Genomic DNA, 17,017 nt, shown 5'->3' on the forward strand with positions numbered 1-17,017 from the left:
GATTAACATATTGTTAACACGATTCTAGCACGATTAACATATTGTTAACACGATTCTAGCACGATTAGCATATTGTTAACACGATTCTAGCACGATTAGCATATTGTTAACACGATTCTAGCACGATTAGCATATTGTTAACACGATTCTAGCATGATTAACATATTGTTAACACGATTCTAGCATGATTAGCATATTGTTAGCACGATTCTAACATGATTAGCATATTGTTAACACGATTCTAGCATGATTAGCATATTGTTAGCATGATTTAGATAGATTCACATTAAAATGATCTTAGAAACGTTTTACTGTGTCCCTCATTTATTTTTCCTAACTATACAATGCTTTTTATGTATAGATTTGATTGTTTTACTCTTGTTTTACCCAGACCTAGACCTCCTAAAACTAAGAAAATCTATAATAAAAATGAATTGAGCTCAACTGTGTGCAGGCCACATTCTGCATGTAGACTAAACAACTGTCTCTGAACATCAGCATCAGAAAAGTAGATATCCGACAACTACATTTGTTGGTCTGAATGAATGTATTATTCAGAGATTTCGTGTGTGTGATGGTGTTTAATACCGTGGTCGCTGAATCGCCGCTGTTTCTGCGTGGCTGAGATACTGCGCTGGACTTTGGAGTGTGCGGGTGACTGCGTAGAGCTGTTGTTCAGGTCGCTGCCGGGTCGTGACCTTTGACACAGGTTGGTGGTGGACAGCGAATCGCTCCCTTCAAACTAAAACAAGCCAACAAAAGCTCAGTGTTAACTAAAACTTTCATTTCAGCCAGCTACAAAGTCAAAATTTCTCTTTCTAATGTACTTTAGATGTGCATCAGTAATAATGACCAATGTTTTGGTAGTTAATTAACGTGTAAGACTTGCCTCTGGAGGTTTTCTGCCCAGCAGAAGATATGTAGCCATAACCTCGTCATACTTCTGCCCTACCAACGCGTCTGTGATCTCATCTTTAGGGAACCCCATAGTGATCATCAGCTCTGAAAGAGGAGGAAAGAGAAGATGTTATGCATCCTTGCACATACTTTTGGCCATGTAGCGTTTGAAGAAGTAAGGAGTGAAGCGCGAAAGTTGAGATAAGATCCAGACCTATCCGTTTGGTGTCGCTGAAGTCTGACTCAGGTTCTGTATACGGCTTCAGCTCCTCTTCCTCATGACCTACATTTATCCAGCGGTCCTTCATGATTTGCTGTGAGAGATCGACAGACAACAAATGACACCTTTGCATGTAAAAGTTTTCACTTTCTATTACTATTTGATCAATTAGCATGTCAATGGAAATATATTGATTGACTATGCTTTCTCACTTTCTGTTTTCTCCGACATCAAGTCTGCACACAACAAATGTGCATTTTACAAAAGCACATACACTGTTGTTCAATGTGCTTTATATTTTCTATATACATTATATTTTATATTTTATACAAAAGCACATATGTATTACATGTATTTTCACATTTACATACAGTATCTCACAAAAGAGAGTGCACCCCTTACGTTTCAGCAACCGTTTTAGTATATCTTTTCAAGGGACAATACTATAGAAATTAAACTTAGATATAATTTATTATAGTCAATTTGCTTCTTGTATAGCAGTATAGAGTTACTGTCCTCTGAAAATAACTCAGCATACAGCCATTATTGTCAAAATAGCTAGCAACAAAAGTGATAACAGCAGTATGTTGTTTAACCATGCAAAGCCACATATCCTATTCATCATGTTTATGTTTTTGTCTGCTTGACAGGACCAACTAAACACTACTGTTTGTCAGTATCTTAACCTTGTTTTAACCTTTACAACTAGAATAAGGCAATGCTAATTTAAATGTAACAAAAGCAAACCTCTATTGCATATTGCCATTTTGATTTTTGATTTCACACCATCTCGTAATTAGTGTCCTGCTCAGCAAACTTAAAGTCACGTAACAGAAGTTATAGCTTATGTATTGTGACATATTTCAGAGTGAAACAGCTTTTAGAATGTGAAAAATTATAGGACAGGACTTGACTTTATTTGCTGTTATATAGTAAATGTATAAATTCAATGGGGTGGGTAGGAAGCTAAGTGAATGAGACCTGAGGAGCAGAGAAAGCACCTCTTATCTCTGTGGCTGTGTTTTGGGTTTTATATGACGAATGGTTAGACCTTAGACAGGGTAGATGGCATTTAATTTTTTTTTTTCTTGGATGAAAATGAGGCTGTGAGGGTTAATGACAGTTTTTAAGTAGCAGTCTAAGGAAGCCATGGAATAAAAGAGTAAAAAAAGTACATTTGAGTTTATGTTTAAAAATTTCACGATTCCGAGATTATATCTCACAATTCTGATAAGAAAAGTCATTCTCCCTTTTCCCTTTTCAGCCCACAATTAATGAGTTTATATCCCACACTTCTGGCATTTTATCCCCTCATAACTGACAAACTCATTACTGTTGAGGTAAATTGAGTTATAAAGTCTGAAATACAACATATAAGCGACATATAAAAAAAAATTCTGAATTGTGAGATGAAATAAATGTAATATGTGACCCTGGACCACAAAACCAGTCTTAAGTCGCTGGGGTATGTTTGTAGCAATAGCCAAAAATACATTGCATGGGTCAAAATTATTGATTTTTCTTTTATGCCAAAAATCATTAGGAAATTAAGTAAAGATCATGTTCCAGGAAGATTTTTTGTAAAATTCCTACTGTAAATGTAACAAAATGTAATTTTTGATTAGTAATATGCATTGTTAAGAACCTAATTTGGACAACTTTAAAGGTGATTTTCTCAGGATTTTGACTTTTTTGCACCCTCAGATTCCAGATTTTCAAATAGATGTATCTCGGCCAAATATTGTCCTATCCTAACAAACCATACATCAATAGAAAGCTTATTTACTGAGCTTTCATATTATATATACATCTCAGTTTTGTAAAATTTAACCTTATGACTGGTTTTGTGGTCCAGGGTCACATATGACGCAGTCTGCTGCAGCAGGTTTACGCTGCTGTCGCTTTAAGAACGGACGCACAGATCATATATTTTGACACATCTGTATTTCTCCCAACTGTTCAAATTCACTCAAGACAAAACCGACTGCATTTGCATGAATAATCTCCAAGATGGTGCATTTTGACATTATTTTTCGTCTAAGTGTCTAGCAATAACATGCAAAAGAATGCTTATTTCAGCATTCACATGCTGACTGCGAGGCGCTTTCGGTGAGCCCGCTTTGGGTGTTTGTGTATGCAAAGAAACCAGCTGGCTTTCAAGTACTGGCAAGACTTTTAAACACGTGTGAATACTGAATGTCACTTTCGTAATAATGCATCGAGTCAGTAAAATTTCCATCAACTGTTCCTGGACTCGACAATAATTCCAGAGTCCGAAAAGCTCGAGTCCGAGTCAAAATGCATCCGAGTCCGTGACAAGTCCGAGTCCGCTAAAAATTGTACTCGAGACCGGACTCGAGTCCGAGTACAAGTCCGAGTACCCCAACTCTAGTATTGTCCCTTGAGAAGATATACTAAAATAGTTGCTGAAATGTGAGGGGTGTATTCACTTTTGTGACATACTGTAATTTCCAACATTCTTCGAACGGACGATTACAGCATTACGCACAGATTTGTAATGAAAAGCATTTGTAAACCTGTTGTCACAGACAAAACAAAACTTGGAGGGTTCAACTCTTGCAAGTAAGGAAATTAAATCGCAAGTGCTGTACTTTTAAAACTTTAAATTAAAATAACTTGTACTTATTATTAAAAGCAATATATTTCTGTTTTAACTTAGATACTGTTCAAATTGGATGTCCTAAATGCCATTTCTTCCATGTGGCATCAAAAATAGCAGAAAATATTAATGTTTTTCAAGATTAAAAATTACAGTATTGGAACACTACCACCAAGACCCGCATAGATGTGCTGCTGTGAGCATGTCAGAAAAGCTACTGCACAAAGACATAGAGCATATAATATCCTCCATAGCAAATCTAGACAGGTGGTGCTGGGGAGGGAGGAGGGTGTCGAGGAACTCTGTTGTAAACCAGTCCCACTTAGGTCATTTGGTTTAGACTGTGATCACTAGATGATTAATATTGAATACGTATTAACTTACAAATGTATTCCTGAAGTCTTGGAATAAAGTTTTATGGCTTTTTTTGAGTTTACAGTTGCCCTGTTCACAGTATGCTTTCGTTGTATGGAAAAGAGCATTAGACATCCCATTTTGTGTTTCGCAGAAAAGTATATTTTTCCACAAGTTCTTTCCAAAAGTCAGATGGGTGTGTGAAGTGTGTAGAGCAGTCTCACCTCTAGACTTCCCCGTTTGCCTGGATTCAGCACCAACAGTTTCTTCAGAAGGTTTTCACAGTCTGTGGACATGTAGAACGGTATACGATACTTCCCTCGCAAAACCCTCTCTCGCAGCTCCTGTGTGGACCAACATTCAGAGTAAGGACCAAACACAACACATACAGCCTGAAATATGCTTTTAAGATTACATTTTTTAGGTGAACTATATAAAACGTAAGCCTAAAGATGTAGCAGTGGATTCTGAGTCGGTTTGCATAGGTGTCATCCCAGAAGGAAGATCCTCATCTGAAGCTGGCTCACAAGAAAGCCGGCAAACAGTTTGCTGAAGACAACCAAGAGCATGACTTACTGTGCACTCATGTCCTGTGGTCTGATGAGACTATAAGATAAACTTTTGAGTCTTTAAGGGGAGACACTGCAGGCAAAAACACTGTTTTTTATGCACCTGTCAAGTTTGAGATTTTGGGCTTTTTGGTGTTTCATAAAGTGTTTTTTCAGACTAGTGGAAAGAAAACACCCAAAAGACACTGTTAAGTGTTTCTTTTAAATCCCTTTATCTATTTGTGTCAATAGATTTTAATTAAAATACATAATTTTAAGGCCATTTTCTCAAAATGAGTTTTTTCTCCTACACTGAGCCATAAATCTCCATTTCAGTAGCACTTACACACACCGAACTTGACATTCTTATTCCTGTCTATATCCTGAAGGCTTTTACAAAGGGGTTTGCTCATATATAATTTGCTTGATTTTATACATTTTTTAACAGGGTTGGGGCCATTCATGAATTGAATTGGGAATGAACGGTAAATTCCAATTCACTTCCCGGAACGGAATTGGAATTGCATGCAGCTGACAGGAAATGGAATTGGAATTTGAATTGGAATGCCAGGAAACAGAATTGAATTCACTAAATTCCACTTGAGTTGCTAAATAAAATAATTTGACTTGATTTGCTTAGTAGTTTATAGTACATTAAACATTGCAAATCACATAAACAACAAACATATAAAAGAAATACAAAGCACTGTATGTTTAGTATGTTAAGCATGATCATTTCACATGCCAAATTTCAGGAAATGATGATAATTCGATGCAATAAACACTCATTTTTTGTGAGTTGAGACATATATTATGTGCTAATCATATATTGTACATCCAGAAACGTATCACCACGGTCATTCAATTATTAATTCATAATGTACAGTTCTCATTTTATTTACTTGCATTTGATCAACTCTATTTCACACATGGTATTTGTTAGGCATCATAAATAAAGTTCAAATGTATGTCTCTAAATGTAATCACAAATAAATGCTCAGAAACAGCAATACACGGAATTCAGTGGAATTTCCCAGAATTGAATTCCACTTCCTGTAATTCCAATTCAATTCCAACTCTGTTTCCTGTAATTGTTGTTCAATTCCAATTCCATTTCCTTCTTGGAATTGGAATTGTTGAGTTCATTCCTGAATTGACCCCGACCATTTGACCCTAACATGTCAAAATAATTAAACACGAATTTTGAAACTGACTTCATCCAGTGTTTAGATGTTTGTTCTAGAAATGCATGCAAGTTAGCGCATATTTCATTAAATAATGATCATTTGCATATCATTTTAGAAAACCTGTAATACAAAAAAAGCTTGCAATTATCAATGGAATCAATCAACTGGGTAAGTAAGGTGATAACTATTAGTTCACTTTTTACCCTATTCACCATTTTCGTCATTTGGCGTGAGTAGGATTTAAGTAATCTTGAATACAGCAAGAAATGACCTTCAAATTCTGTCCGTCGAAGGGAAGCGACCCGCTGACAAGCGTGTACAGAATGACCCCTAGACTCCAGACGTCCACCTCCGGCCCGTCGTACTTCTTCCCCTGGAAGAGCTCTGGAGCCGCGTACGGAGGACTGCCGCAGAACGTGTCCAACTTACTCCCGATGGTGAACTCATTACTAAAGCCAAAGTCCGCTATCTTTATATTCATGTCGGCGTCTAGCAGCAAGTTTTCAGCCTTAGAGAGAAAGACACACTCTGAGAAAAGCGCTCTGCATTGTGTGCGCTTATTAGAAATCAATGCAACACAAATCACCGAAGGTGAGCAGATCTTTACCACAGGCTCACCTTGAGATCCCTGTGGACTATTCTCTTCTGATGGCAATATTGCACTGCAGAGACAATCTGTAGTCACACGCAGAAAGGCACATTAATATATCATTGCACAAACCAGCTCTTTTGTTCGGTTTAACTGTGAATAGAAGCTGAGAAGTCACCAAATATCACTATGGTTAAAAGAGAGGGGTCTTATGTTCTCACTAATCACCTCCTGCAGTGCAATGTGCTTCAGCGACAGAAAATGGCCAATTAGTTATTGCACCACAGCAGGGGGTTTAATTACACTCAGCCTGACCGTGAACTCAAACCGGCGTCTGTTCGTTTACAGTTATCAGACCAACAGCTGATCAGAGGGAAACCCGACAAACGCCGTAGTGATTTATCACCACTGGAGGGTGTGCATGTGCTCTGTAGTAACCCGCATTCAAATTAATTAACATTCATTAGGGTAATAAAACAAGAAGATGCCCCCAGTGTATTTACTGATCATGACATGACTATTAGAAACCTCTTTGTTTCTTTCTATCTTTCTTAAAGAAGTATCACTATTCTCAAATACTAAATCAGTTCCTTTTCTCTCTTTTCAACTAAACCATTCTCAAGCAGAATGAAAATGTAAGCATATGAATAAATGTCAATATTTATCTACATACACTGCTGCTCAAAAGTTTGGAAGTTTTTTTTTATGCTCATCAAAGTTGTATTTATTTGATCAGTAATATTATGAAATATTATTGCAATAAACTTTAAAATATAATTTATTTCTGTGATTCAAAGCTGAATTTTCGTCAGCCATTACAGTTTTTAGCATCACATGATCCTTCAGAAATCATTCTGATATACTGATTTATTACTTTTATTATCAGTGTTGCAAACAGTTGTGCTGCTTAGTATTTTCTTTGGATCCTGCGATACTATTTTCAGGATTCAGCATAAACACATCCTTGCTGAATAAAAGGTGTTATTTTCTTTCAAAGAGAGAAAGAAAGAAAAAAAATTACTGACCCTAAACTTTGAACAAGGTGTGTTTATTATTACAAAAGTTTCCTATTTTAAATAAATGCTGTTCTTTTGCTGCTTTGTTTATCAATCAATCCCAAAAAACGATCACAGGTTAAAAAAAAAAAAAAAAACAGCTAAATATTAAACTGTTTCCAACACTGATAATAAATCATCATATTAGACTGATTTCTAAAAGATCATAGACTGGAGTAATGATGCTGAAAATTCAGCTTTTCATCACAGGAATAAATTATATTTTAACGTATATTAAAATAGAAACCCACAATTTTAAATTGCAATAATATTTCAATATTTTAATTTATTCATTGTATGCAAACCAACACAAAAACATAGTAAATAAAACATAATAAATGTCAATATTTACCATTATACACTTTGGGATCAGTAAGATTTTGAATGTTTTTTCAAAAGTCTCTTTTTAAGTCTCTTATGCTCATCAAAGTTTTATTTATTTGATCAAAAAAACTGAAAAATAAATATTATGAAATATTTTTGCAATAAACTTCAAAATTAAAAAAGCTGGATTTTCATCAGCTGTTACTCCAGTCTTTAGTGTCACATGATCCTTCAGAAATCAGTCTAATATGCTGATTTATTACTTTTATTATCAATGTTGGATACAGCTGTGCTGCTTAATATTTTTTGTTGGGATCTTGTGATACTTTTTGAGTTAAAAAGAACAGCAATTATTCAAAATAGAAATATTGCCTAACAATATAAGTGTTTACTATGACTTTATCAATTTATCACATCCTTGCTGAATAAAAGTATTAATTTCTTTTAAAGAGAAAAAAAAAAACCAAACTTTGAACGAGGTGTTTATTGAAAATTTATATTTTTTCTATTTTAAATAAATGCTGTTTTTTTTTTTCGTTTTATTTATCAAAGAACCCTTAAAAAAGTATCACAGGTTTAAAAAAATGTAAGCAGCTAAACATTAAACTGTTTCCAACACTGATAATAAATCAGCATATTAGAATGATTTCTAAAGGATCATAGACTGGAGTAATGATGCTGAAAATTCAGCTTTGCATCACAGGAATAAATTATATTTTAAAGTATATTAAAATAGTATACCACTATTTTAAATTGCAATAACATTTCACAATATTAAATGTATTTTCTGCATTTTTAATCAAATAAACGCAGCCTTGGTGAGCAGAAAAGTCTCTTTTAAAAAGCATTAAAAATCAAAAACTTTTGCTTTTACTAAAATATCATAGAGCATGTAAATGAATAGGCAGGGGCTTTGATGAACATGTCACTCAATGAAACATTGGTTTTAAATGAATTGAATGAAATTATTAAAAAAATAATGTGCATTAAAAACTAAATTAACATTGTGATTTTCATGATTAATTGAATTTTATATTGTCTACAAAATAATATTGAATGCATCATAAATATTTTGTGTTTTAAAACAGCTAGTACTTTACTGTAATTACATATTTTCAGTTACTAGTAAATATTTTGATATTAACTAATATCCCTTCCCACTTTACTAGTAACTACTGATTAGATACTACTTGCATAGTATTACCTATTCTAACAGCGACTTGTTCATTTTTAACTACTTACTATTTTTAAATACATTTTTAAGCAAAAAATTCTAAATCATTTTATACTTTTTCCATGTTAATGAAATATTGCAGTGGATGATTCTCCCAGTTTATGACAGTTACCTAACATGAAGTTTCAATATTAGTCATATTTGCAGATGTGCGTGCACAGTATGTGTTTCTCACCTGTCGAAACTTTGCTCTGGCTTCCTTTTCCTTCATCCTCCCATGAGCGACTAAGTAGTCAAACACTTCACCTGACATAAACAGAGACATTCAGAGATATGTGACATGACGTGCGTTAACAGTGATATTAAATATGTATCTCGCCTGTCCATCAAACTCACCTCCACTTGCATACTCCATTATTAAATAAAGTGTCTTCTCGGTTTCAATGACTTCAAATAACTTAACTGGAAGAGAGAGAGAAAGAGAGAGCGAGAGAGAGAGAGAGAGCGAGAGAGAGAGAGAGCGAGAGAGAGAGAGAGAGAGCGAGAGAGAGCGAGAGAGAGCGAGAGAGAGAGAGTCAAAATTTGAGAGTGATTCAATATTTGAAGCTGGAAACATTTCGAAATCAACCAAACAGTGGTTCAGAGGTTTCAATACGGAGTTAAAATAGTACCAAAATTAGGACTAAAACTCTTTCTGGTCATTTTAAGCATTAGTCGACTAATCGCACATTTATTAATAAGCCGTATAAATCATAATAATGTCGCCACAGTGCACCAGCAGATAAATTATGAAGTGTAAGGGAAAAACAGCAAGTAGACTGCATTAACGTTTTAATAATTTATTGACAAACTAGTGCTTTCTTTTGTTTTCAGCTTAAAGAGATGAAGTCAGCAACACTGACTCATCAACTCGAGAGTAGTGGATGCGCCTATATGCATGTGTTTCATATATACAGATTACATAATCGGAGAATATTTTTCTTTTTGAATTGGTTCATTTGAAAGTAGACATTTCACTCTCTATAGATATATTCTTCATGTCTGTAAGGCAAGTATACAGAGTTTCGAAGTTTCACGCTCAAGACCGAGACGGTCTTAATTGCTTTCATTAATTTACAAGAGCACAACGTTTCGTTTTTATTCTGAGTGCACACAACTAAACGTAGAGTCTTTACACATACAAAAGATGTATTACTCTTATTCATATGACAAAAAAATGACGGAGTATTTTAAGTGCAAGTGACCGCACCGGCGCCTCCATCTGTTATGCAGTAAGCACGCGACTATTTATCTTCCACAGTCCACACAGACATTTGAACAGCGCACATTTTTCTAGGTTAACATTAAGGCCTTTCCACACCGAGTGCGATGCGAAAACGTGCGGCGACAAAAAAATGAATGATGCTTTCACACCGAGCGCTAACCAATTGTTTGCTAATTCAAGAAAAAAAAAAAATAATAATAATAATAATAATAATAATATATATATTCATGATACGGCACTGCTATGACCGCTTCACTCAACGGTTTTGTGTATCATTGAACCCCCTTAGCAACCACCCTTAGCAACGTAAACACAGCTGCAGCAGTTAGGGACTACTTTTTACAGCGGAAGGCAGTTAATGATTTTACTTTATGAAAACATACAACTTAATATATATTTTTGATTTTAATATTTTTATTGTGTGGTAACCGTTTTATAAAAGCAATAAGGTACTTGAGGCCGTGCTGTATCGTGAATAAATCAACAACGCCCTTCAGCCGCGATTTATTCATGATACAGCACGGCCTCAAGTACCTTATTGCTTAAATATATCGTCGCCTTAGAATTATAAGGTTCTATCAGTGGTTTTGAGATATTGAGCTTCAAAGTTTTTGCATTCCATATAGCAAAAATTATACGGGGAACAAGTCTCTTTCCAACATGAACATAACAGAGACCCTAAATGTATTCTAAATGTTCAATATCAAAATCCTCTCAAATTTTTACAATGGGGATTTTGGGAACAGGTCAAATGCAGATAGAAACTTCTAATTCTAAAAAGTCGTTTCCCGCTTGGAATTATAAGGTTCTATCTTGCAAAACATTAATCAATGCAACTATTTTCAAGAAATACTTGTAATTTTTAGTTTTAGTTTACTTATAATTTGTTTTAAAAAATAAATTAGTGTTGCAACAATGTGTCAACATGTATGAGACTGTTTCATTTATCACATTTATTTCATATTTTAGGACAAATATATTTTTTTTTCTTGTTTAAGTTAGGCATAAAAGGCAGTGCTAAATGTTTTGTCCAGAGCAGATGTTAATTTTAGGTAGGATTATTGTGGGTAATTAAACACTTTTTTGTAGGAACAGTTAAAATGGCTACTCTAATCGATCTGACCAGGACTTTATTCCATAAAAACGGGTCAAGCTTGCTCTTTAGATCAGTATGGCAGAGACGACACACTGATGTTTATTGTTGTAATTAAGACCCCATCATTTAAATGGTTGACTATTCGATCTTTTAAAGCTTAATATTGTAAAATGTTTGTTGTTTTAAGACTTTAAACGGCATGAATGTTTCGCCAATCATTACATATTCGGGTCTTTGGCGACCCAGACTTATATCTTGCACGAGTGGATCTCTAACTACTCCAATAGGAAAGAAACTCTCTTGATATTTTGAGAACTATTACAAAAGAATAAAATAAAGCATACTTCCTTACCTTTTAAAACTTAGAATGGTTTGATTTGAGCAGACAATTTTACCATAACTGCCATCGCCAGAGCGCATTTCCCCAGTATACATTCAGCATCTGGCTCATATCAACCATGTTCTCAAAACTATCATTTTCCATATCTTTAATAACAACATTTTGATCGCTATTTACCACATTCACCATCAAACGACAGTGATGCTTATATTTCATTATGTACAGTAATTGCTCTGCAGTAAAGCCATTCAACCAGTTTTTGCAGATAATATTACTTGTTTTATGCCTGCGGTAAGTAATTCCGCAGACATGTAATTATTGACAAAGACAAAGAAATGTCATGACAAAGAAAGTTGATCCTGATTGGTCCTCTTGTTTGCATTCAAAGTGCTTATTGGTTCACAGATAGAACCTGATAGAACCAAGTTAGAGTTTGACTTTGTAGATAGAACCTTTTTATTTTCTAAATAAAAAGTCATTTAACTTATTACAATAAAAATGAGTTGATTTAACTTGTGAGTTGAAATGACTTAAGTTGATTTAACTTAAAATTTTAAGGCGGCTGCTAAACTTAAGCTTTTAAGTTGAAACTGGTGAAAACTTTTTACAGTGTAGAAATCAGCGCGTCATCGCGTGCGATATTCATTTCGCTTTTTTGCACTCAGTGTGGCCTTTAGATTGATTGGCCATGTAAAGTTGCTACTACATACATCTTTCGGATGAAAATCCAATCCAATCCAATCCAATCAAAAATAAAATAAAAATCCAAAAACATTTTGGTCGATTATTAGGGGGCAGCCCTACTCAAAATGAACATTTATAAAATATGATTTGCAAATTTATGAACTGTGCTTTGCGTGCTTTGTGGATGTAAATTTGGTTATGCATTTGCAAACCATATTTTGCAAATACATTCACTTTTGGCACCGATTTAGCCCCACAAAGCTGAGTGTTGGAGCAGTTCAGAATAACGACACATCTGATCTACGCTTGAATTCTCTCAGGAACTCATCTATGACATGGAGATACAACACACCAGGGATGCTTGTTATGGAGATGTGCTAAAATACACACACAGCTTCCTGTGTCTTTCCATTTCATAGTGTAGTTTACTGTATGTGAAGAGCTTCTGTAATTCAATTTACTCTCTGCGGACGGACACTAATAATGTCTGACTGCTTCCTGCATGCCGTCTGTGTGTGTGTTAGGAAAGATGAGAGAATAAAAACGTCAGGGATAGGTGGGTAATCACAGCTTTTAGTCTGATTAATCTAAAATCCAGCTCAGTCTCAGCCAATCAGAGGCCAGCGGTGACACGCATGCGGCCCTAGGAAGGGTACGCCAGAAACAGCCAGTCATGCTAATCGATACAGAAGTGAAAACGGAGTCTTGTGCCGTTAAGAGGGGCACAAAAGAGCTGAGCTGGTCAGACATCGGCCGCACAGAGATGATCACGCTAAAGCGGCCCGTCTGAACGACTCTCCGGTGATTCCCTTCCATTAGGAATATAAATAATCCAGTTAACATCTCATAAGAATGGGGCGAGAGAAAAGAGAGGGAAAGTGCCGTGTCACGGATGAAACCGAGCCGTGTATTAAAACAAGACATTGATTAAGGGAGACATCATTTCCAGTTAGCAGCTCTAAACAGCTCCAGTGTTTAAAGAAAGGTCTTTTTGGTCATTCTTATGAAAAATAAATCAAAGCGAAATATTGTGGTATCGCAAAATCAAAATGGTCCTGATATTATCGTGGTCAGATGACGATATGAAATGATAGGTCTTTCGTGCAGGTTTTAAAATATATATTAAAGCTTGTGTTTTAGGCCATTATGCTTTGACACCAAGTCAACTCACTGACTTTTTAAAATTATTTTTTTTAAAGTTATAGAACATGGTTTGGAGCCCTTAATTTTGAACTCTCAAAGTGAATTAGATAGAAGATTTTTTTTTATTAATATCGCAATAATATCGTATCTTAGGCTTCATATATTGATATTATCGCATCTTGAGATTTTGATATCGTTACATCTCTAAAACTTAACCAATTAAACTGAAAATGTACAAATAAAAGCTAGTTTAGAACATATTAATAATTTAAGAATTATAATAATATGTAGTAAATACTAAAGTTAGTTTAACTTTTTTATTTAATATCGCAATAATATCGTATCTTAGGCTTCATATATTGATATTATCGCAACTTGAGATTTTGATATCATTACATCCATAAAAATTACTCAAACTTAACCAATTCAACTGAAAATGTACAAATAAAAGCTAGTTTAGAACATATTAATAATTTGATGAATATAATAGTATGTAGCAAATACTAAAGTTAATTTTACTTTTTTTTAAATATCGCAATAAAATCGTATCTTGGACTTCATATTGTGATATTATCTCGTCTTGAGATTTTGATATCGTTACATCCCTAAAAATTACTCAAACTTGACCAATTAAACTTAAAATGTACAAATAGAACATATTAATAATTGCATAAATATAATAGTATGTAATAAATACTAAAGTTAATTATATATACAATAATATTGTATCTTAGACTTCATATTTTGATATTATCGCATCTTGAGATTTTGATATAGTTTCATCCCTAAAAATGACTCAAACTTAACCAATTAAACTGAAAATGTACAAATAAAAGCTAGTTTAGAACATATTAATAATTTAATAAATATAATAGTATTTAGCCAATACTAAAGTTTTGAGTTGTGTGCACTAAATAGTCTGTGGTTTTTGTCCATACAAAGGCAATTTTTTAATTTAAAATATAATATTTAAAATAAAAATATTTAAATGTATTTTTATTTTACAATTGATTGTATTTCTAACTGATTGTATATGATTTGATACACTATTTTACAAATGCATTAATAGGATTCTTTAAATATTTTCCCCTTTTAACATATAGGCAAGAATAAGACATTTAAACAATTTCACTTTCAAATTCAGCATTTCACATGTGAATACATTTTCCAATCATAACTGAAATAAAAAAAAAACAGGTTATTTCAATATATGGGTCAAATTATGACTGAAATGACTGGCAGAAGAAAAATGAGAGAGTTTCGAATACAAATAAAAGCACTAAATATGGTCTAATGATCTGTACTTTGAGATGAATTTTAGCATGAAGTCTTACCTATATTAGGATGACTTAAGACCTTCATAATCCTCACTTCACGAAAGAGCTGTGGGTAAAAATAGAGACAAAGCATTAGAGAAAATATATTTATCTTTTCGCTTTCATCTGAAGTTAATTGCATGTTCTCAGAAAAAGAAAAAAAACTGTTCATTCATGACTCAGAGCAAAGTGGGAGTTCTTCTGTTCGAAATTAAAAATCAACAAGCGGAGTAAAAACTGTGTTATAAACTATAAAAAAAAGCTGTTTAAACTTATAAAAGTAAGTGTTCATGCTGCCTTAAAAAGTTAAGTTTACTCAACTCAAATATCCATGTTTTCACACAAATTTCATGTTGACTAAACTTAAAATTTGAAGGCTTTTTAAAGTTGAAACTACTTTTTTTTTTTTACAGTGATTAAAGCACAAATACATGAAAAATGTTTGTTTGCTACTGTCCACTGCAATAATGGCAAGAGTCTTGTAACAGAAGGCACCAGGTTGCTACAATAAGCACTTTTGAGAACAAACTTGCCGCTTTGCCAAAGTTGGCAAGATCCATGGCATTCATTCAGAAACATATTCAAGAGTTTTTGAAGCACTTAGCAGCAAGGAAATCAAAAATTCATGAGCACATATACCACACTTCTCTCCTGGATGTATCTGTTTTCACATTTATCCAGCAGTACATGAAAAACAAACGGTGGTTGGTGGCTTTACATGTCAATCAATCTCTCTTCCCATCTAAGTGGGCGGTTCTTGTTCAGAATAATGCTTAGCCAGCAGTCAAAAGTCTGCCCTTTCGAAAAAGAAGTTTAGTCAAGCGTGCCATTAGTATACTTCTTTTAAACTAAAAAATATTAAAGCATACTTTGTCTACTTCTCAGAAATGTGCTGTATATACGTCTTAGAAATATACTTAAAATGACATTTAAGTATACTTGACTTATACTTGGACAAAGTCTAAATATATTTGAGTTGTACTTTTTCTCTGAGAGTTTCTCTGAACATCTTCTGAACAGAATTTCCAAAACACAAGTGAAGAAGAAACCGAAACAACAGATGCTTCCACATGTAATCGAACACAATCAGACAGCATCAAAACCATAGATATGGAAAACTGTGTAACGCAATGAAATAAAATGTCGACCCATGAAGAGGTAATAATGACTGTCAAGCTTTGGGTGTTGATCGACTCCATCTACGTTTTAATTATCATCAATAGTCTTTTATTTTAGCTTTTTGTTCAAAATGTTGTTTATTTATTTTTCCATTTATGAAACTTACCCACATTCAAGTGTTTATAAAAAAGAATGCATGAAGCTAAAATAAAATGTTTTTATTTACAAGCAGATATCCTGATCTTTCTTTTGATGTTTTGCATGTTCAGATATTCATATAACAAAATATATACTGATTATTACCTAAATAAGGACACAGTAGTATATTTAAAAAGTTTGAGTTGCCAGCACTCAATATTCTAGGGTTTTTGTCCAAACAAAGGCAATGTTTTTATTTGGACAAAAACCCCAGAATATTGAGTGCTATCAAATCATATTTAAGTAAGAATTAAGTTAGAGTAAGAATTGTAAAATAAAATACAAAATTACATTTTAATATTTTTATTTTACAATTCTTAGCTAGTTAGTTTGGCACAAAATGCTGGATTTGAAGAAAGTTTCATATTATTTCTCACAATTTCTTACTTTAACAATAACTTTGCTAACAGGATTAAAATGGCCAGTCCATTCAATTTTAAATATTACATTTTTGGTAATTAAGTCAATGTTTAATACATTTTTCTTAATTATGCACTTTTAAAAAATAAAGGTGCTTTAAAAGGTTCTTCACAGCAAACAGAAGAACCATTTTTGGTTCCACAAACAACCATTCAGTCAAAGATTCTTAAAAAAAACCCCATCTCTTTCTTACCTTTTTATAATCACAAAGAATTGTCATTTTTTGGCTGATGGTAAGCTAATAAAACAAAACACAAAGGAAAATCGCTTTATAGTGTTTATAGTGTATATAGTGTTTTATTTTATATTTGTTCATTCAGTTTCTTGAATGCTACTGATAAATACACTTACTCTACCTGAAAATTAAAGCACTGTTTGTTTTATTTGTGTATTATGTGTATTTGTAACATCTAGCCTATTTTTGTATTTTTAATTTAAAAAACAAAACAAAATAATGACAAAGATTCTT

The 17,017-nt window shown here is 33.6% G+C and overlaps 1 protein-coding gene across 2 annotated transcripts in view; it reads right to left on the reverse strand.

Annotated features, from left to right (window-relative positions):
• The window catches only part of mark1 (MAP/microtubule affinity-regulating kinase 1), a 68,139-nt gene that overhangs the window by 19,197 nt on the left and 31,925 nt on the right, over positions 1-17,017 (reverse strand). For both annotated transcript variants that reach the window (XM_073843840.1, XM_073843841.1), the window contains exons 4-12: positions 14,830-14,878; positions 9,365-9,430; positions 9,204-9,274; positions 6,445-6,501; positions 6,098-6,334; positions 4,316-4,435; positions 1,112-1,211; positions 890-1,002; positions 589-742 (exon numbers count right to left, since the gene is read on the reverse strand). In XM_073843840.1, the coding sequence (XP_073699941.1) occupies positions 589-742; positions 890-1,002; positions 1,112-1,211; positions 4,316-4,435; positions 6,098-6,334; positions 6,445-6,501; positions 9,204-9,274; positions 9,365-9,430; positions 14,830-14,878 (967 nt within the window). The remainder of the gene's footprint in view (positions 1-588; positions 743-889; positions 1,003-1,111; positions 1,212-4,315; positions 4,436-6,097; positions 6,335-6,444; positions 6,502-9,203; positions 9,275-9,364; positions 9,431-14,829; positions 14,879-17,017) is intronic.

This window comes from Garra rufa, chromosome 7 (genome assembly GCF_049309525.1).
Source record: "Garra rufa chromosome 7, GarRuf1.0, whole genome shotgun sequence".
Lineage (NCBI taxonomy): Eukaryota > Metazoa > Chordata > Actinopteri > Cypriniformes > Cyprinidae > Garra > Garra rufa.